The sequence below is a fragment of the Photinus pyralis genome, unplaced genomic scaffold (assembly GCF_008802855.1).
Source record: "Photinus pyralis isolate 1611_PpyrPB1 unplaced genomic scaffold, Ppyr1.3 Ppyr1.4_LG1, whole genome shotgun sequence".
Taxonomy (NCBI): Eukaryota; Metazoa; Arthropoda; class Insecta; order Coleoptera; family Lampyridae; genus Photinus; species Photinus pyralis.
In genome coordinates, this window is record NW_022170249.1 from 61,592,971 (window position 1) to 61,614,563 (window position 21,593).

Here is a 21,593-nt window from a genome sequence, read left to right on the forward strand (position 1 = left end):
TATATACCGGGTGTCCACTCTCAAAGTCGAACATAGGGAATTAATATGTGTATTCAATTCGTAGTCTTTTGGCAATTATTTCTATAATACACCAATATAGTATGTTAGCAATAAAGGCTTCGAACGATTTTTATTAAAAATACACAAAAATACTAGTAAGGAAAAACAAATTAAAGTAAATATTCAAATAACCCCCCGTTTTGAGCTAAGCAATATCCCAGTCGGTTGTAAAAACTATTTCGCACATTCGCTAACTCCCTGTTAGTAATTAACGCGCATTCAGTAACTATAGCTTCTCTCAAAGAATTAATATCTGGGTGGCGTCTTTTATAAATTTTACTTTTAAGGTGTCCCCACAAGAAGAAGTCGCAAGGTGCCAAATCTGGAGATCTGGCTGGCCAATTTATGGTACCACTTCTACCAATCCAATGATTTGGAAATGAATTATTTAAAAAATGTCTAACGTTTAAACCAAAATGCGCAGGACAGCCGTCTTGTTGGAACCAGATCTCCTGATTTTCTCTTGCAACGTCTTCCAATGCGGGTCCTACCTTTGTTACCAAAAGATCTAAATAGGTTTCTGAATTTAAGTTTCCTTCAATTTCAAATGGGCCGATAATATTATGATTAAAAATCCCAGCCCAGATATTAATTTTTTGAGGATACTGAGTTCTGGTTGAAATATTAAGCCTAGGGTTTTCCTGAGCCCAATGACGTGTGTTTTGAACATTGGGTTCATTATTGAGGGTAAAGGTACACTCGTCTGTGAAGCATATCGACGATAGAAAGCGGCGATCGTTGTTAGCGCGCTCTTGTATCTCATAACAAAATGCACTCCTACTTTCTTCGTCAACATAAAAAATCTCTTGATGACATTGTGGTTTATAAGGGTGATATTTGTATTTCTTTAATATCATCCATACCCGCGACTTACATAAACCAGTTTCATGGGAAATTTGCCTCAAACTGTACGTTGGGTCTGCATTTATCATCGCCAAAACTTGCTCTTCTGTGCGGTCATCCCCTTGTCGATATCCTATGATATGATGTCATTTTAGAACATGTTTTAAAATAAAATTTGTAATGCTCACCACCCCTACTTTCTGATTCTACTGAAATATTTGCCTGATTTTCAAATTTTTCTACATATTTTTGTATGGTACTTGCTGATGGTATCGGTCTCGTATTAAACGCAACGGCAAACAAATCTCGAACTCTTCGCAAACTAACACCGCTATAAAAGGTTTTTACCATAAAAACTCTTTCTTCGTTGGTATAATTATTCATCTTTCCGTAAATTCAGTTTCACAAAAGCGTAAACGTCAAATTTTTATTGATAAACAAACTGTTTCAAGCCTACTATGTTTTGGAAAATACTGTCGAATTTTTAATCAAAACGATTTAAAATTTTTCATTACAATTTCAATTTTTAGTCTTGTTGTTAGTATCAGTGGATGCGCAATAATTTTCTCTTTCCAATGATACCATTACCTTTTCTGTAGAATAAGTTGGCGAGCAGAAATCCGCAAAAACGTTCAACTCCATGTTAAATCCCTATGTTCGAGTTTGAGAACGGACACACGGTATAGTAGGTACCTACTCTTTTGGTGCACTTCGTTCAATTTTTTTTTTGTTAGCTAGAGATCTGTGTAAAGCGAAGGGAATGTGTCAATGGAGATGTGTGTAAAGGGGAGGAAGTAACGCATGGGCGATGGTCCGCGGGCGGAGATTACCCGAGCGCATACTTTGTCGAGATGATATCAAGATTGAGGACCCACGAGTAAATCACAATCCCATTTTTAAATGGTTTACGATAATGTATGTTCAGCTCATCTAAATCGATATCCATTGAGTTAGTCATAAGTGCTGATTATTATCTGTAATGAAGTACACAATTAAAACAGAGAAAGATAGTGGTACGAGTACGGCCCGCCCCACCACTCTGAGGTCACATTGTGGTCTGCGAGTTTGTTGCGGTAAATTTGACTTTGTGTGGGGAATTTGAATTTTTTACTGTGATTGGCTGCGTCATTTTAAATAGACAGGGTGTAATAATATATACTCGTATACAGGGTAGCTAACTGGTCTTGTATTCCGATGATTTTGTTTCTTTGTTGTCTTATGGAATCGTTGTGACGGTATATTTGAAATTAAATGTACAGGGTGTAATAAACTAAAGCATCAAGTATTGTTGGATGTTGATTGTGATGGATCATTTTTGTTCGCAATTCATAATGGCGCTAAGCTGTTTGTCGTGCAGTTCCACGGGAACCATTCATGCGGGGTGCGACGGGTGGAACCCACTCGCCCGGTCTTTGCTAAAAATCACCGAATTTGTATCAAAATACAGTACCCGTTATACACCACAAGCTGAGCATTTGCGGCCGGATAAGCAGCCAATACCATATTGACAGTTGTGAGCGGTTCGACGCCATCTTCGGGTCTAAGCTAGTTCACACAAATGACATCGTCGCTAACTAGTAAAAGAGCTGTACCTCCTTCGAAGGATCGACCATAATTTTCAAAAACTTCCGAAATAATTGAGGTTTGATTTAAATTTTCCCGCTGTCCGAACTTATACCAACATAAATTTAAAAATAATTTTGCTATATATCTTGGACCAGATATCCAAATATTCGCAAAGATGCTCTTTCGATCCATCGTCGACGCACCAAGATCGCCAGCCACTACACTCTTGCTTTATTTTCAGAAAGTTATCGACGTAACCCGAAAATAACCCACCACCCATACTCGCTTTGTCATATTGACTAATCTCATATTCCCACACTTCAAAGACTAAGACCATGTAGCTGACGAACATTGATTTATCGTGCATCTTGAAAGGCAGAACGGAATGATACAAATCAGAGGGTGGAAGTATGCTATACTTTACCAATGGTATACGCAAGTCGCGAGTACCACAATCATCTAAGTTGTATACTGTCGGGTGCCCGACGGCGTATTTCATATATTTATTAATTAACGGTCAAGTGAGCAAACAAACAAATATCTGATCGCGTTGGTACGACCACCGAAAAAGCTATAGCGAGGATTCAGGGGGTTTTGATTCAACACTTTGGATGAAGTTAAAGACTTTCTGGCGGCCTGATTTTGTTTTAAAAATGCTCTGAATTCGCATTCTTAACAAGGCGATGCGTGTTTCGGAAGACATTTCGTCCCGTCCATAATAAAACCATCATAATTTAGGTTAGCATTAAACAAATGGGGAAGGTTACTTTTGGATTCTGGAAAGTTGAAGGTTTTCGGGGGGTTTGGATAGGACCATAGGTAGGAAATTAAGACTCTGTGAATTTTATCGCAGAAGACAATTAAGTTTGTTTATTCTCAAGTTGAAGTTTACACTTTTAAATTTACCACTATACTTTGTCTACTTACAATTATAAATATAAGTTTGAGCTACTGAGAAGTAATACTGGATGTTCTTTCTCTTCAGCTCCTTTTATAAGATAATAAATCATTATTGACTTCTCAAAGAACAATGCGATTATGAGGACTAAGTCCTAGCAAATATTGATAAGTAAAATTAAACATGCAAATTATTAATTAAATAGAAAATATTAAGATTACACCTTGTTTACTTAACTACTAATAAAATTTCCTAGATAATTAGGCGGACATGATCTTAGTGCCGTTAGTTATTAGTTGCGGATTCCGGGCGGAAGCGTTCTTAAGAATTTCTTTAAGACCTGACAGTCGTAACTTATTGCGTCCTGCGCAAAATAAATAAAATAAAATTTAGTTGTCAAACTATTTTTGCATTGTTCAACGGCAGGACGGGAACCCAACATAGCATCGTCGTCAGGAAAAAAGGAAAGAGCGATAGGTGTAAATGGGGCAGTGGAATGAATCTAATATTTATTTAACCGAAACAGTAAATTTAGATGGTTCATGTGTATGTTATTTTTTAATGCAAATTTAAAATGTTGATTATAATTAGTATTTTTGAATAATTTATGTGCTAGTGCACTTTTCATTTTTCCGATTTGTGATACCCTGGAATTCAGACGCCAATAGGCATCTGAACGTGGGTGTTTTGCTAAACGGGCATTATTGGCATAAATATAGTCACATCCAAGCTGACATAAACGACGTATATCGTTTTCTATATTTGGAGTAGCCATGGGGAGTAGCGGTGCAATATATTTCACGGCATCATCCTCGGAATAAGGTGGGGGAGGAAAATCCATAACAGAAGAGGATTGCATTGTAACATTCAATGAGGGAGTGGCCGGCACTCTTCATGGAATGCGACAATACAATTATCATCAATAATAATAAATGATGGCACTTCCTCAGAGCTAATAGATACGGAAGGTATTGTTGTTTTAGATAATTATTGTGTACAATCTGGTATCGTTGCTTCAGATGATGCTTGTTGTGTACATTCATCTGAGATAATACAGTCCGCATCAGACACTACTAAAGGCTCTGCTACATCACTTACCTATATTCTTTGTAGGTGTTCTGCTATCAAACATTTCTGCTAAATTAAGGGGTTCATCACAAATTTTTGACGGCAATAAAGTCCTCTCAACTAACCATTCTTACGGTCTCCGGGAAGTCGTTATAATCATCAGCAGAAGACCAAATCGCAGATTTTGACCAAAAGTGGGCCAGAACTCTCATAGCCTATCTACTTCTATATACTGCCTATAACAATTAGACAAACTGTTTATACAACTCCTTTCATATAAGTTTAAGTAACTAAAACTAATATCTATAAAATAACTATTATCAAACAACTTAATATCTATATGGTCCTTAACTTTATTTAAACTACCTATTAGAATGTCTACAAGTTCTTAACTAGAAATTATATAACTATTTATCTCTCTCACTCGTCTAACTAACTCTGCGTCCGCTTCTTTTTCAAGCTGTAGTAGGTCTCTATCGATATCATCTAGTTGCTTCTTTTTCCACGACAATTCCGTTTGGATATCGATTGGTAAATTAATCCATTCAGAAGGTCTCCGCAGTATTTTTAGGGTATTTTTGCAAATTTATTTGTAAAAAGGTAGCTCTTAATCTCACTTTGGTTGGCTGGCAGTAGTCCGTAAAACAATGCTTGTAGAAATTTGGTCCAATTGTTTTCAAGTTAGTGTGGTCGGAAAGATCTTGTAAACACGCACTCCTCCTGCGTGGCGAAATTTTGTCTTTTTCCCTACGGGCGAAATTAACCACCTTTTGCAAGGCTCGCGTCTTCGAGGGGACGAGAAGTATCCAAAAATGGAGTACTAAAGGGTTTTTTAACAAGAACTTTGTTTTCTAAAACAAAAAATTAGATGAAGATGATTAAAATTTTTATTGAATTACAAAGAGAAAAGTTGGGCAATTATGAATGAAAAATGATATCTGGCAAATGTCCACCACGAGCACGCTGACAGATGTCGATTCATTCATCAAAGCTTTTAATCACTTTTTGGGAAAATGACGGGTCTATTTCGTTAATCACATCACGGATTTTGAGTTTTAAGGCTGCAATCGATTCGATTGGCTCCGTATAGACTCTGTCCTTAACATAGCCCCACAAAAAATAATCCAGTGGTGTTAAATCACACGATCTGGCTGGCCACTTAACAGCTGAGTTTCGTGAAATTATGCGATCAGGAAATTTGGTTTGCAATAAATTGATGGTTTCATTGGCCGTGTGACATGTGGTACCATCCTGTTGAAACGTTGCCGACCTAAAAAAGACATAATGCGCATCAGCCGAAACAGGGTATGTGCAAGTTACCCCATTTTACGGTATATATCTTGATAAAGGTCAGAAACTAACTACAAACTTCGTCTGTAATTAAACGAGGCTGTGTTTTCCATCGCTAGACCTAAGTGCATTTTTTATGTGACGGATCAATAAGCTTGCGAAGTAAGCAATGCCGGAATGACTCGAACATGTGATGAAAATACACGTGGCTACCAAACATGCATGAAATTTACTGCTTGGGCATTGAGAAGGATTTCGATCAAAATTCCACGTGGTCGGTAGGTTACAGATTAATCGAAAACCCGATGGCTTTATACAATGCGCTCGAATGAACGACCGACTATTAGTGAAACTATAAGCTTCTGTATTCTGGCAAAAATGCAGTAAAAAGCTTATTCTCGCCTATTTAATGACATTCGGAAGTATCGATAAGTATATGATCCTTTTTCGCGAAGATTCTACTGGTCTAATACGTGTTTGGAGCAAATTTGTTCAACATTGAAAAATTGATTATCTATGGAGTATATCTATATCGTCCTTTACTTTATTAAGGATCCTCAGATCCTTTATAGTTTTGTATTGTCGTCCGTCCGTCCGTCCGTGTGCGCTCTAACTCTTTTTAAAAGTGGCCGACTGTGTTGAAATTTGGTGTATGGGTACTTTGGATTTTAAGGACGGACGCTATTGATTTTCAGTACGCTGGTTCAACAGGAACAAAAGTTATAGGGCTTCCAGTGAATCGGAACAGGAAAAACTGCGGGCTCAATATAATAGAAATTAACATATTTCATTCCCTAGGTCATGTATCGAGTTCGGACTTTCGCTAGATTATTCCCTATGGCTTTTAGATGTGTAATAATTCAATATAACTCATCTCTGTGGTACAGGTCGAAAGTCTTAGGGCAAAATGCACCCAACATTATTATTTACACATGAATTGGGAATTTTAAAAGCTTTCTAACGCATTATCTTGATGCTGAAAGAGTGCATCACGTCGTGCACATTTGATAACCGCATATGTGAGATTCAAAGATGTTAAATGATCTTTCGGAGTCCACATGGATTTTGATCAAAATACGTCAAAATCGTTATTTATGCACCAAGATCGTTGGGAAAGAGCATTATCTCATTGACCAAAACATGAATTTTGATCTATTTTTGGCAACCACATGGATTTTGATCAAAACATGTCAAAATCGTTTTTCTTGCACTGATATCGTAGGGAACAAGATTAAAAGCATTATCTCAATGACCAAGACATGAATTTGATGCATTTTTGTTAACTATAAAACGTATTTTGTAAGATTAAAATAAATTGTCGTTAAAAGTGATTGTAATACTGAGGATCCTTCGATATTTCGTTGTATCGGTTTATTTAAACTACCTATTAGAATGTCTACAAGTTCTTGACTAGAAATTATATAACTATTTATCTCTCTCACTCGTCTAACTAACTCTGCGTCCGCTCCTTTTTCAAGCTTGATGGGACGATGGGTAGAGAGTACTCCGCACGTCACGCACAAGACTATTTTTATTTCAGGGCTAGGTTCCGACAATATTTACAATTCTTAACAACTAACAATATACAAAAGGTCCAAACGTTCACGTCGCACTGTCACGAGCAGGTAGCGGTCGAGATGATTACTTGTTGTTCACTCGGGGATACCATAAGCCACCGTAGCGTCTGTATGGGACCGGTTATATGCGCGCCTAAAAACAGATATTCGGCTGGTTTTCATGACCTTGAGTCTGTCACATGAAATTAGCAAAATGAACATAAACAAGTGCGGGAATTTAAAATGATACCTAGGTACGTACAGAGGCTGTGCAAAATACAGGAACGTTATTTTTAAATACGTATCAACAAACGCTTTCTTTTGAAAACCTTGAGGCCTCTTTTGCCCATACAAACTAAATTGTATCTATCAATTGCACTTAATTAGCACTAATATGCGAGTTTTAACAATAGCTGTATAGCTATGGTCACTCTAAGACGATACCGATATAATTGGCAGCTGTTGCAAAAGAGTACCTCCTATTGCAGGCTTTTCCGAAGTAGTAGGACTGTTTATTATCAATGTATTTTCTTTGCTTAACTTGCAATAAAACACTGGTACAACTTTAAAGGTAAACTTTATTTTGAACAAATGGCATCTGCACAATAGATCCCTAAAGATTTTGAAAATTCTAGACTTCATCAACAATTTTTTTTTAAATGGACAGTATCACTCCCTTCGTTTTTTTTATAAAGTACATTCCCTATATTAAAAAATAAACACACGCACAACAAATACAGAATAAACGCAGATCTCTCAATTTAGATGAAGTTTCATCAGTTTCATGTGCTAGGTGCAGATCTTCTAGCCAGGTTTTTGGGATTCCTATTGAACAAAAGTAGATAAAATAAAACACGCATAATATTATAGTGTCACTTGGCAACATAACATTAAACATAAAGGATACACAACGATATTTGTTTAGCAATTACAGTTATAAAGTAACAGGTATGGTTACCACAAAAGTAAAAAGAATTGGCACATAACATTAAATCTCAAATTAATTAAATGCATTAGGACCTTTCCAAATTTATTTATGCAGCTGTTTTCTTCTTTTTTTTGTAGAAAAAAACGAAATCTGTTTCATAATTTTTTTATTACTCGGCTCCATCTTTGTTGCTTCAGTCATTTGGAATTTTGGTATCTGCTTTGTTTCTCCATCCATTTTTAGCAACAAACTGGAAGCAGTTACCTGTTTGAGTGCAGTGGTTAAAATGTCAGGCACAGTACATTTACGTGCCAATGCAACCACTTCTAAAGCTTTATCTACGAGCGTATTTTGCAATTTTCCACTATCACGAGATTCTTTTGAAAGACTCTTTAAGGACGACTCTATTTCTTCATGCACACTGTTTTCTTTACTTTCAGAATTACTCAGTGTATTACTGGCATCCTCAAAATTCTGAATGCGTATGAAGTGAATATGCTTGCAAATATTTGATTTTATAAAATAATCTACACACGTACAGCTGTATGAGTGATAACATACTCTGCAAGTTTGACAAATCAAGGCACAACAAGTATCCGGTGTTTTTTCAGTAACCACATAAGTTGTCTCTTTTTTCAGATTACACACAGACCACTGCTGATAGTCATCATGGCTAGTTTCGATTCTTTCACAACTGAAGTTGGAATCTATTGCTCTTTTATGGCTTGAATTAATTGCAGTCAACCGATCAGTGGTCTTACCTAAAAAGAAAAGGAAACCTCATATAATATAAACAATGGTTTAATATTACTAATTTACCTTTTGTTAACTTGATGAGCCTTTCAACTTGTTTGTCACGAGTAAATCGTAGTAAATTATGGAGGCTCTTATCCAATCGTTTCACCTTTTTACCTTCTAAATATTCATACTTGATGATGCGGTGCATACTCTCAAGGTACATGTTGGTATTGATCTGCAGCTCCTTACGATAGCAATATGCCCAGGACAAATAGTTGTTCCCGTAATTGTTACAGAAATACTCATAGAAACTTTTTGTATCTGGATCATTGCATAATTCTGTTAAAAATTCTTCGTAATATTTTTCAAATTTCTCATTATCTAATGTAGTTTGAAGAACTTTAAGGGCCTTGTACACTTTTTTCCTCTTTTCAATAGAATCTTCTCGATTAATACAGCAAATTTTCATCAAATTTGATTTCCAGGCTCGGTCTATATGCCAGGAACAGTAAAGTCGATTCGATACTGTACCCATAACACTAACCCATGCATTATAATAAATGTTAGTAATATCACTCATGAATGTATTTGTAGCCACATGGCCTACTGCTGCTTTTATATTAATAAAAAATATCTCGCACACTCTTGTATCAGTTCTATTGGCAATCATATAGGCTACCGGCATTCCTTCACCGAAATCGTCACTTACCATTAAAGTTGTCAATTCAAAGTCATATGGGTTGGTACCATGAGTACTGTCTATGCAAATAAATTTGTTAGCAAATCTACCTATGGCCTCCATTTGAAACTTATTCATCAATATTAGGCAAAAATCAGAGGTGTCTAGGCTGTATACAGTATCTTCTGATCCTTGCGTCTTATAAAATAAAATAGGATTATTTTTGTCATTTAAACATTCTTTCGCCCAAAGTGCTACACTTATTGCGTCGTCACTATGCCTGACACCATCTAGAACATTGAGTCCAAATGATTTCCTTATGTTAGAAATATCTTTCTTAGTTATTAAATCAACACGCTGTAATGCATTTTCGTCAATACTATCTCGTACAGAATTTATAATTTTAGGTACAGAAACTCCCAGTGAAAGTTTACTTGCAACTGCAGTTTTTGAAGATTCAGGGATACGAATATGCTGTAATTCAAAGGTATGTCCATAATGTGTTTTCAAATATTTCATATGTACAGCTCCGGTACTATTATTTACTTTTATAATAATATGACTGGTACACGCATATCCTATCTTTACGGATCCTTGGGATTTTTGTAACCGTTTCCTAGTGCAAGTATTAGGTGGTTTTCCTAAAATATAAACAAATATTACTTAGGAATTTGAAATGTGTGCATGAGCTATGCATAAGGGGGTGCGCTCATTGAGACGGATGCAACACAACCCATGGCCACACACGTTTTTTGTTCTGTTGAAATTATTAAAAAATCTGGGTTTCAGACACTATGTGGCTCCAGATATGAGCCGTATGGCATCGTACATTGTGTAATAATATGTGTTTGTTCATTAATTCCCACAGAATCCACAGCGTGTGTGGCCATGGGTTGTGTTGCATTCATCGCATGCGTCTCAATGTGCGCCTCGCCTAAATGTCAGTCCATAGCCTACTCCAGGCAGATCATTTTCAAACATCTGTAGATTTTATAATGACCTACAGAATAACAAATAAATTATTAAAATAATATGGTTTAAGTTAAAAGGGAATAGAAACCATGCATTCATCCTCGAAATGAATATTCATTACCTGAGCGATTGCATTCATACAAATATCTACTGAATTGTTTTCCAATTGTCTTCCCATTTACTCGACTGTATTCAACTTTGTTACTTTCCTCTTCACATTTGAGCCATTCACGAAAATCTGAAAAGCATTCAGTTCATTACAATGTGGGTACATAAAATGTTGTTCGATACACGTGCGCAGTCATATTTGACCCGTTTGGCCGCTTTTACAGCACTTGGTTTGCAGCATGATAGAAATAGTCCAGCGCACTTGCATCGACAGTAACTATAATTAGATACAATAGCTTTTATGTATTAAGAGCGCAAAATGATAGGTACACTGCCGATTAAGACCGACTATTGCCAAACTCCTTTGTCTCTCGAAATTGGCAGTGAATTTTGAGCCCACTTTACACATAATACTCTTTCTTTATTTAAAAATGTAAAAAATAGATAGTCAACATTACCAATTGTTACTTGATTTTACAAACAGTGACTATCCGGGCAAGCGGAACACTACTTTGCCAATTGCTGTTAAGGGCAACATGAAACAAAGTGGTCTATCCGATTGCTCTTCAGAAAACACGAACTTTGCGTTAATTAAAGGAGAACTTCGTATGGCGATTGTAGAAAAAGAAATGTTTCTTATGATAAAGCACCTTACCTTCGATTCTCATGAATTCTTGTTGAATGTACACTTCTTCAAATTCATGTAGGGCCACTAAGTGTCTTATTAACTGTTTTTTGCAACTAAAAGCAACTTTACATTCTTCGCATCTAATATTTTTGTTCTTGTCATACACAACGTGCTGGCTAAGTTTATGCACTTTAGCGGTATGTCTAGTTAAGGTGGCTTTATCAAAGAATTCCTTTTTACAAATTCCACATATTATGCCCATATGCCTTGCACCACGTTTAGGAGCGTGCTGCACCCCATGAATTGCTTTAAGATGTCTACTAACATTGCCTTTGCTATTAAAAGTTTTATCACACACTACACACATATGAGTATTCATAGAGGTATTCCTAATGATCGAGATTATGATTATAGAAAATTATAAATCCACTAGGAGGATTGCCACCATATCCTAAATCCTAATTTATACCACCGTTAGCACCACTGCAATGGGACATTTGAAGCGATTAAAGCAGATTCAGAGAATAATATACAAGTTTGATCGTTTAACTTTGATGTAAGGGTTTGATAGGTTATGTTATGTTCAATGTTTTTAAATTTTAAACAGAATTAAATTCATTTTGACAGTTGTAACGTAGCGCACTTCACATTGCTGCACCAAGGTCATGAAAACCAGCCGATAATCTGTATTTAGGCGCGCTAGGGACCGGTTTACCGAACTGTCTTCCTTGCCGTTCCGGGTCCGTCGTATTCTGTCTTTGTGAGCTCGTGACCTATTACATTTTGTGGCCGTGACATCTAGGGTTCGCTTAAGTCAGTCGTAGGGGCGCGTGGGCGTGATTGTGTAAATGGGAGAGAGGTGGCGTTAAGGGTATGTTACAAGCTGTAGTAGGTCCCTATCGATATCATTTAGTTGCTTCTTTTTCCACGACAATTCCGTTTGGATATCGATTGGTAAATTAATCCATTCAGAAGGTCTCCGCAGTATTTTTAGGGCTTTTTGCAAAATTTATTTGTAAAAAGATATCTTTTAATCTCACTTTTACTGGCTGACAGTAGTTCGTAGAACAATGCTTGTAGAAAGATGATGTTTCGAGGAGTGTACATGCACCTACATTTGGTTCGATTGTTTTGAAGTTAGTGTGGTCGGAAAGATCTAGTAAACACGCACTCCTCCTGCGTGGCGAAATTTTGTCTTTTTCCCTAGGGGCGAAATTAACCACCTTTTGCAAGGCTCGCGTCTTCTTAGAGCTCTAATCATGGTCTCTTTCTCGTGTCGTCAAGGGATGAGAAGTACCCAAAAAGTGAGTACTATTTTGTGGCGGGTTTTTAGCGACCTCCACCAAAATGCGGATTGCGGGTGAACGGGTGTAAGGGTTGTTGGTGGGCACGCGGGTAGCTGCAGTCGTGCCCCAGAGTCGCTAAATAAAATCTAGGTACACACAAGTTTTATTTATTTGGTACACCGTGTAATATGTACACTCCACAGAATACAGCACTATTATTAACGTATATCAAACGGCTTCCTAATAGTATCTCAAATATCTTAGTAAACTTAGAACGCTAAAACGTTCAAAGGCTTTTAAGAGTAACATAGATTTTGCAATGCAGCCGCAGCAGCAACTTCATCACATTTTATTTTATTTATTGAACCCGTTTGCCTTTGCCATTACCTTAATCCAGAATCCAAGACCGTAACCTTTGATCCAGCATCCAAGACCTTGTGACGTAACCAAATTCAAGATGGGGCACGGTGCTCGTGTTCTACTTGCATTTATTGCAGTGCCATGCATCCATTTATTATCAAACAAGGATTTGTAATCATCACTATAGAGTATACTTTCTTCGAATCCCTGATTTATATATCTACCAACAACATATGGAGGTGAGACCTTCTCGACCATAGAAATATGAAGGTTATTTCCTCTTCATCGATGACTTTACTGAACCTTACTTTTTTAAAATGCCTCGACTCAAAATAGGTGGTTTTGGATTCTGATGTTTGACGTTTTTTCCATACTTCCTCAAATAGACCATTATTGGGGTTGGAATGAAGTAACAATTTTAGATCTATCCTGGGTCTTTTTTAAAAATTGATCTATTGACATTTTTCAACTTCTTTTTTTGCAAATTCGATGCGGTACTAGAGATGCCATGGACGAGACGATCTGTTGAGATGAATTTTGTTTCGATGCACAAAGATTCCACTCGATTCTGCAATTTTGGAATAAACTTTCCGATCTTGTCCTTCATCTTGTAACGCCCGCTACGTTTACCCTTGGTATTGTTGTGGATTTGGGCACGTAGCGGGTTTCGGGTATCCTTTCGGGTTTTATTCGAAACCTGAATTATAATAATTGATGATTAATGATCGATTGATATATATCTTCATTTAATTTAACACCAAAATTATTATTTAATAATTTGATATTATTTTCTAAATGAAATTTATATCTATCATCATCAATAATTATAATTTTCATAATATTAGAAAAATTTTTTTGTAAATTTTCTTGTACTATATCTAATTCTTGTAAATTTAAATGTTATATTTAAGATATAAATTTTCTAAATAAAAAATATTTTCTTTTGATATATTTGGCATAATTTCTGTTAAAAAATTTTATAATATTGCGTACACTATATAAATGAACACATTCAAGGGCATTTAATGAAGTAATATTTTTATTCATTTAGAATTATAAAATCTATTAATAATATAAAAAAATTTTTATATAATATTTATAAAAATAAATTTGTTTAAAATATTTAAATACATATTTTTAATACGCATTAAAATACAATACGTATTGATATATCACATTATGTTATGGCAATACATTGTAATGGTAATAATAATAGTTTGTTGTTGAGAAATGACACATTTTCTTTTGTACACAGTATTTTTATTTTCTGTATTTGAGATCCAGTTTTGTTATCATATTTCGTTCACGGTCAAGTTGGATAGAAAATTGTAACAACAGTTGTTGACGTAGAGTGTGTGCGATTCAGCTTTCAATTTTATTTTCGTTTTGTTTGTTTTTGTTAATAAATTCCGCCGTAATTCATGTTAGTTTTTTGTCACTCACCTTTATTACAGTCCATTAAGCTTCCCTGACATTTTTTGGTCCAATTCGACCACGGATAAGTGCCGAAATTCGTCATTTTTCAATGTTATAACATGCGCTAATGTGTTATTTTCGATCGCGCGCTATCACGGTGAACAATAAAAACTTGTACATCGATCCCTTGCAGTGAATTTTTGGATTGATTTTTCATGTGGGCAGCGTAACGTTTGTTAAAGTGGTTTTCGCGGCATTTATTAACATTATAAAACAAAGTTCGACAATGAAAAATTAATTATAATAATTTTTCCTTTACTCACTAAAAACTCGTGTGTTGTAAATGTTCTGCTGATTGAAAACGCAAGCTTTTCTTCAGTGATTGCGCGCATTTTTGAGTGACTTTAAATACAAACACTGAAATAGTGTGTGCATCGATTTTTCCAAGTTTCGTCGAGTTCCAGATCGAACCTGCAGCAACAACGAACGATTCCCAGTGAGCAAGAGGACTTTCACGAAGGTTTCGAACTAATTAATCAACGTCTTCACTTACACTCATTTTACCAGCAAACTGTGAGTTCTTTCCAACTATTTATTTCTGCGGATGCAAACGGCATCTCGTATTTCAACTCAGGACTTTACTAAAATAAATAGTTTTGAGCAATTAAATCAATCTTCAGAATTTTAAATTCGCATTTATTGTTTGTAAATTTGCTTTTTGGTCAATTTTTTACAACCGTTAAAATGGCCGAGCTGAGTGCCATCATTGAACGTCAAAACGAACTTTTCGGGTTCATATCTCGCACGGTTGAAAATCTAAACAAGTTAGGCAAAGATAACATTACGCTAGGCGCAATCAAGGGAAGAATTAAGAAGATTAACCAGCAATGGGAAGAATATCAAGACAATCATAAGAAATTGCTAACTCTTGAGGTGAAACGCGAAGAGTTCCCCTATTTTAGGCAAAATCTAATGAAGGCAGTGGATGAATCCTATGCCAAACAGATAGGTGTGTTACTTGATTTAGAAATCGCGGCTACTCCTATGCAAGCACCTTCCCAAGCACCCCATTTTCCACCCGAATTGGTTGAACTTCTTCAAGCCTTACGTGCGCAACCACACACCCAACCTCCTGTACAGCCTGTTGTGCAACTTCAGAGTCAATTGCCTCGCATAAATTTGCCAAAATTTGACGGCAATTACACCCATTGGCCACAATTTCGAGATCTTTTCACGTCTCTTGTTGGGTCAAAACCTAACCTACCACCGGTAGAAAAATTCCATAATCTAAAAACCAGTTTAGAAAAGGAAGCCCTTCAATTGATCAATAATTTAGCAATAACAGACGACAACTATCAAATAGCTTGGGATAAACTGAAAAACAAATATGAAAACAAACGTTTGCTAGTGAACGCACACCTTGCATCCCTCGATGCGATTCCTCCTGCGAAGTCCGAGTCAGCGACTGAACTCAAACGCATTCTCTTGTCAACCATTGAGGCTAAGGATGCTCTCCAAGCCTTGGGCAGGCCTGTCGATAATCACGAAGACTGGCTCGTGCACAAGACCACTAAGCGTCTTGACCCTCAAACACGACGCGATTGGGAGACTGCGAACGGGGCAGCCAATGACCCCATCTCTTTCGGTGAATTGCAAAAATTCCTCGAAACTCGTATAAAGGCACTAGAAGCCATTAACGAGAAAACTCTTACGAACCCAGCAAAACAGGTTCATCAAACTAAAAGCTTTTTTCCCTATAAAAAAGGAAAATCTGACGTGAGCTCACATCACGTTGCAACTACGAAATTACAAAATTCGTCAAGTCCACGTACTTGTTCGCTATGTTCACAAGAACATTTTATCTGGAAATGTGATCAATACAAAGCACTCAGCCCTTGTGAGAAAAGGCAGACTATAATTTCTAAAAATCTCTGCCTAAACTGCCTAGGCGCTCACAAAGTTCAAGAATGCAAGTCAAGGTTTCACTGTTTTAAATGTTCGGAAAAACACCATACGTCTATGCACGGAGTTAATTCTGGTGGTTCGTCACGCTCTCACTCGCAGACCATGACAGAGAACACAGCACCTGCGCCTGTACTATCAGAGTTGCCCACACAACTTCAGAGTCCTCAATCATCACTCCTGCAAGTTGTAAATCACTCTTCATGTACAACACCCAAACCTTCACTTTTGGCAACAGCTTACATCAGAGTTATTGCAGCGTCCGGCGCAAAAAGCTACACCAGAGCACTCGTTGACTCCTGTTCTACCGACAACTTGGTTTCTGAATCTCTGTCCCAGCGACTGAGATTACCCAGACGTTCAGCCCAATATCCAGTCAGTGGAACTGGCAAAAAAGCAACTTGCATTACACGGGGAGCAGTGTCCTTCGAAGTGAAGCCTCATTTTGATTCTGATTACAAGATTCCAGTCAACGCCTTTGTAGTGAGGGATCTCACTCATTACGTCCCGAACTGTCAAGACGATCAGCTCAATCTGCCGCATTTAAAAGACATACAATTTGCTGATCCAGATCACTCGTCTTCACAACCAATTGAAGTGATTCTTGGAGTTGGATCGTACTCTAGAATCCTCGAAGAAGGCATCCGTAAGGGCCCTGATCATACTCCAATCGCACAGAAAACCGCACTCGGATGGATATTGCTCGGTGAGCTATCCACTGATGTCGATCCATCGCAACCAGCCACTCTCGCAAGTCACCAGTGTCACATTGACAAACAACTCCCAGAGCTCCTTCAAAAATTCTGGGAACAAGAAGAAATTTTAATCAAGTCACAACACTTCAGTGACGAAGAGCAATTTGTTGAGGACCATTTTAAGAGAACACATTCTCGAGGTCCAGATGGCCGATACACGGTATGTTTACCAATTAAGCAACCAGAGATTCAACTTGGTGACTCTCTGACCCCAGCGACACGCATGTTTCAATATATGGAACGACGTTTTTCACGCAACGATGAGTTACAAGAGCATTATTCCAAATTTATGGATGAGTACCTTGAATTAGGTCACATCGAGAAGGTAGACGTTACAAGTGAATCATCCCCACCTTCAAGGTCGTTTTACCTACCTCATCATGGTGTCTTGAAAGCCACTAGCACAACCACCAAATTACGTGTCGTGTTTAATGGCTCCCAAAAGACAGACATGGGGAATTCTCTCAACGCACAGCTCTGCGTTGGCCCCAAACTCTTACCAGAACTTCCTGAAGTTCTGTTAAAATGGCGATCGCACAAAATCGCCATCTCATCGGACATGGAGAAAATGTATAGACAGATTTGGGTCCATGAGAGCGACAGAGACCTCCAACGTCTCTTGTGGTATGATCGAGACACCAAAACAATGGCTACTTATCGTCTTACCACCGTTCCTTTTGGATTGTCATCTTCACCATTCCAAGCAATCCGCACACTTCATCAATTAGCAGACGATGAACAAGAAAATTATCCCGTCGCTGCTAAACTTCTCAAGACTGACGCCTACGTCGATGACATCTTGTCAGGCGCCGACGATTTACCGACTGCCTTTGTGATACAAGAGCAGCTGATCAATCTCCTCAAGGCGGGCGGTTTTGCCTTGAGAAAGTGGACTTCCAACAATAGAAGTCTTGTAGATCGCCTGCCAGCTGACATGGTTGCTCAATCCAACTTAAATTGGCAATCAAGTCCAGTGTATAAAATGCTCGGGTTAACCTGGCAACCCGATGCTGACCATTTCATCTTCAACGTGAAGATGTCAGAGTTGCCTTCCAAAACTACTAAACGCCACGTGCTCTCCATGATCGCACAGCTGTTTGACCCTCTAGGCTGGCTCGCCCCAGCGATCGTGACTGCAAAAATCTTTATGCAATCACTCTGGCAACTAGACTTAGGTTGGGATGAACCCTTGCCAGACTGCAAGTCCAATAAGTGGAAAAATTTCTACTCCCAACTGAATCTACTCGCACAAGTCAAGATACCAAGGTATATCGGACTTTCACCATCTAATCGTCTTTGCGAACTCCATGGGTTTTCCGATGCTTCGGAGCAAGCATACTCGGCTGTCCTCTACATACGAGTGTCAAACAACAATGACTTGTCAACAGTCAGATTACTGGTTTCAAAAACCAAGGTTGCGCCATTGAAAATGATAACCTTGCCCAAGTTGGAACTGAACGCAGCTCTTCTGCTGGCTAAACTTTCATCGGTGGTGCAAACTACACTCAACTTACAGCAGGTACCTCTGCACTTGCACTCTGATTCGACCATAACACTCCATTGGATCAGAGGTCATCCTACTCGATGGAAAACATTCGTGGCAAACCGAGTCTCTCAAATTCAAAGACTCGTACCAGATGGTCACTGGCACCACGTCTCATCAGGGGACAATCCAGCTGACATCGCCACTCGCGAACTGGACATTTCAGACTTCATCCAACGGGATAATTGGTGGAACTGTTCGGCCTTATGTCTCACTGACGTCACACCATGGCCCACATCCACAATCATTCCATCTCCTGATGCTGTCCTAGAAGAGAAAACCATTGTTGTTCATCAAACAATACCTACCATCAAGGAACCATGGGATCTTATTCAAAGATACTCTCAACTTACCAAATTATCTTCGGTAACAGCATGGATTCTACGCTTTGTGACAAACGCTGCTGAGCGTAAGAGCATCAAGTTAAGCTCACGTGGAGCTCACGACATCGTGTCCCATTCAAGGAATGTGTCACCTCTAGAACTTGAAAACGCCAAACAATTTTGGATTCATCAAGTTCAGAAACAATACTTCCAACGAGAGATTGATCGACTTCCCCACGATCCTCTCTGCAATATCAAGGGACCTCTCGCACGTCTTACACCATTCATCGACGATCATGGACTTCTACGGGTCGGAGGTCGTCTGAAACACTCGCTTCTCGATGCTGATGAAAAACAACCAGTCATTCTGCCACGAGAGTCGTTTTTCACCACATTGATTATTCGTTATTATCATGAAAAAACTCTTCACGGTGGCATCCAACTAACTCTTTGTCAAATCCGTCGCAAGTACTGGATTTTAAGAGGACGCAGCGCAGTGAAAACTATCATCTTTAAATGCCTTAAGTGTTGGAGACAGCGTAAAGCAACAGCTCAACAGCTGATGGGAAACTTACCTAAAAATCGCGTTACTCCATCAAGAGCTTTTCTCAACACTGGAGTTGACTACGCTGGACCAATCTGGTTAAAAACCACAAAAGGGCGTGGCCATAAAGCAAACAAAGGCTACATCTCAGTCTTCGTGTGTCTCGCCACACGAGCAATCCACCTCGAAGTTGTATCAGATTATACATCCGACGCGTTCATTGCAGCCTACAAAAGATTTACGGCAAGGCGCGGAATATGTGCTACCCTACGTAGCGACTGCGGTACTACACTCGTGGGAGCCGACGCAGAGTTGAGAAAACTTTTCGATTCAGCTCGACAAGAATCGCGACACATTGAGCATCTTCTCGCTCAAGACGGAACCCAGTGGATTTTTAACCCACCTGCCGCTCCACACTTTGGTGGGATTTGGGAGGCAGGCGTGAAGTCTACCAAGCACCATCTAAAGAGAACTATCGGTGAGTCGACCCTCACCTTTGAAGAGATGTCGACCTTGCTCGCACAAGTCGAAGCGTGTCTCAACTCACGGCCGCTTCAAGCCCTAACGGACGACCCTGACGCCTTGTCAGTTCTAACCCCTGGACACTTCCTCATCGGAGGTCCTCCAGCTACAATTCCGGAGCCCTCTCTTGCTGACATCTCAGTCAATCGACTCTCCCGTTGGCAACTCATACGTCAACAGTACGAGCATTTCTGGCAGAGATGGTCTCACGAATATCTTCATGAATTCCAAACTCGCTCAAAATGGCAAACTCGTGAGCCACAAGTCAAAATTGGAGACTTGGCAGTGCTAAAAAATGAACTGCAACCAACTTCCAAGTGGGTTCTTGCCAGAATCATTGACGTTCATCCCGGTCAAGACGGAGTTGTTCGAGTCGTAACAGTACGCACAGCCACTTCGACTTTCAAGCGCCCAATCGTCAAGCTCTGTCTGCTTCCAAGGACAGACGAAAAGGATGACATCGCCTGAAGTTACTTGTGCTTGCTATTAACTCAGTGTATTAGTGTGAAGTTACATTTTTTTTTCAAATTTATTCATCGTGTTAGATGAAGGCGGGCGGAATGTTGAGAAATGACACATTTTCTTTTGTACACAGTATTTTTATTTTCTGTATTTGAGATCCAGTTTTGTTATCATATTTCGTTCACGGTCAAGTTGGATAGAAAATTGTAACAACAGTTGTTGACGTAGAGTGTGTGCGATTCAGCTTTCAATTTTATTTTCGTTTTGTTTGTTTTTGTTAATAAATTCCGCCGTAATTCATGTTAGTTTTTTGTCACTCACCTTTATTACAGTCCATTAAGCTTCCCTGACAAAAATATATATTTGAAAAATTTAATAATAATCAACTAAATAAATCAAATAATATTTTTAGTTTTTCCAAGAATATGAAAATATATATGTAATAATTATTATTTATATATATATATATATATATATATATATTGTTTTTTCCAAACTCATGATATTGACAATAATTGACTAGTTATATAATAATTTAATATTAAATTTTCAAAATTTATATTAACAAATAAATTGGTTTCTCCAGAAGCATCAATTTTCAAAACATTAAAATAATATTAATGTTTGAATAGAATAAAACAATATATTAATAAATTTGGAGTTAAAACTATTATATCAGGAGCACTAAATGGAAAATTATTCAATAATAATCTGATATGATAAAATCCATTAGCAAATGGTGTATCCTTTGATCCTTCTAAAATAAAATCTATTTGTGATAAATTTGTTAAATTATTATGTAAAAATATATTTTCTATTTTATTTTTAAACAATTCTTTAAATTCATATAACAATCTTTTTTCTTTACTAATTTGTTTATTCATTTTGAAATGGAAGTAGAAATTGATATTTTAAAATAATAAATATTTATTTTCATAAAAAAAAAATGATTTAGATCATATGATCATATTTTTTTTTAGGTAAAATATAATCATCGTCCACAAGATACCGTTCTAAAGGACTAATTTCATAATAACTTTTAGCATCCCATGTATTGTTATTATATGTAAAATATTTTTCAAAACA

The 21,593-nt window shown here is 37.7% G+C and overlaps 3 protein-coding genes across 3 annotated transcripts; 1 reads left to right on the forward strand and 2 right to left on the reverse strand.

Annotated features, from left to right (window-relative positions):
- Positions 1–115: 115 nt before the first annotated feature.
- On the reverse strand, positions 116–1,590 carry LOC116172549. Its single transcript, XM_031489785.1, has 2 exons — positions 1,092–1,590; positions 116–1,036 (listed from the first exon to the last, which is right to left on the reverse strand). Exons 1-2 carry the CDS (start codon positions 1,285–1,287, stop codon positions 171–173), a joined length of 1,062 nt encoding a protein of 353 aa, XP_031345645.1. The 5' UTR covers positions 1,288–1,590; the 3' UTR covers positions 116–170.
- A 6,249-nt stretch (positions 1,591–7,839) lies between these two features.
- LOC116177583 lies at positions 7,840–11,971 on the reverse strand. Its single transcript, XM_031496599.1, has 4 exons — positions 11,362–11,971; positions 10,720–10,836; positions 9,029–10,267; positions 7,840–8,970 (listed from the first exon to the last, which is right to left on the reverse strand). Exons 1-4 carry the CDS (start codon positions 11,711–11,713, stop codon positions 8,312–8,314), a joined length of 2,367 nt encoding a protein of 788 aa, XP_031352459.1. The 5' UTR covers positions 11,714–11,971; the 3' UTR covers positions 7,840–8,311.
- Positions 11,972–15,140: 3,169 nt separating this feature from the next.
- On the forward strand, positions 15,141–20,513 carry LOC116165336. Its single transcript, XM_031479686.1, has one exon. It carries the CDS (start codon positions 15,141–15,143, stop codon positions 20,511–20,513), a length of 5,373 nt encoding a protein of 1,790 aa, XP_031335546.1.
- Positions 20,514–21,593: the final 1,080 nt, after the last annotated feature.

Bases quoted from the DNA above. Each gene is read 5' to 3' on its own strand.
- LOC116177583 (XM_031496599.1), bottom strand. From the start codon at position 11,713: ATGAATACTCATATGTGTGTAGTGTGTGATAAAACTTTTAATAGCAAA. The intron at 10,268-10,719 runs GTAATGAATATT...TTTATATTTTAG, and splicing joins GTATGAATGCAATCGCTCAG to GAAAACCACCTAATACTTGC. The intron at 8,971-9,028 runs GTAAATTAGTAA...TTTTCTTTTTAG, and splicing joins GCTCATCAAGTTAACAAAAG to GTAAGACCACTGATCGGTTG.
- LOC116165336 (XM_031479686.1), top strand. From the start codon at position 15,141: ATGGCCGAGCTGAGTGCCATCATTGAACGTCAAAACGAACTTTTCGGG.
- LOC116172549 (XM_031489785.1), bottom strand. From the start codon at position 1,287: ATGAATAATTATACCAACGAAGAAAGAGTTTTTATGGTAAAAACCTTT. The intron at 1,037-1,091 runs GTGAGCATTACA...ATCATATCATAG, and splicing joins AGAATCAGAAAGTAGGGGTG to GATATCGACAAGGGGATGAC.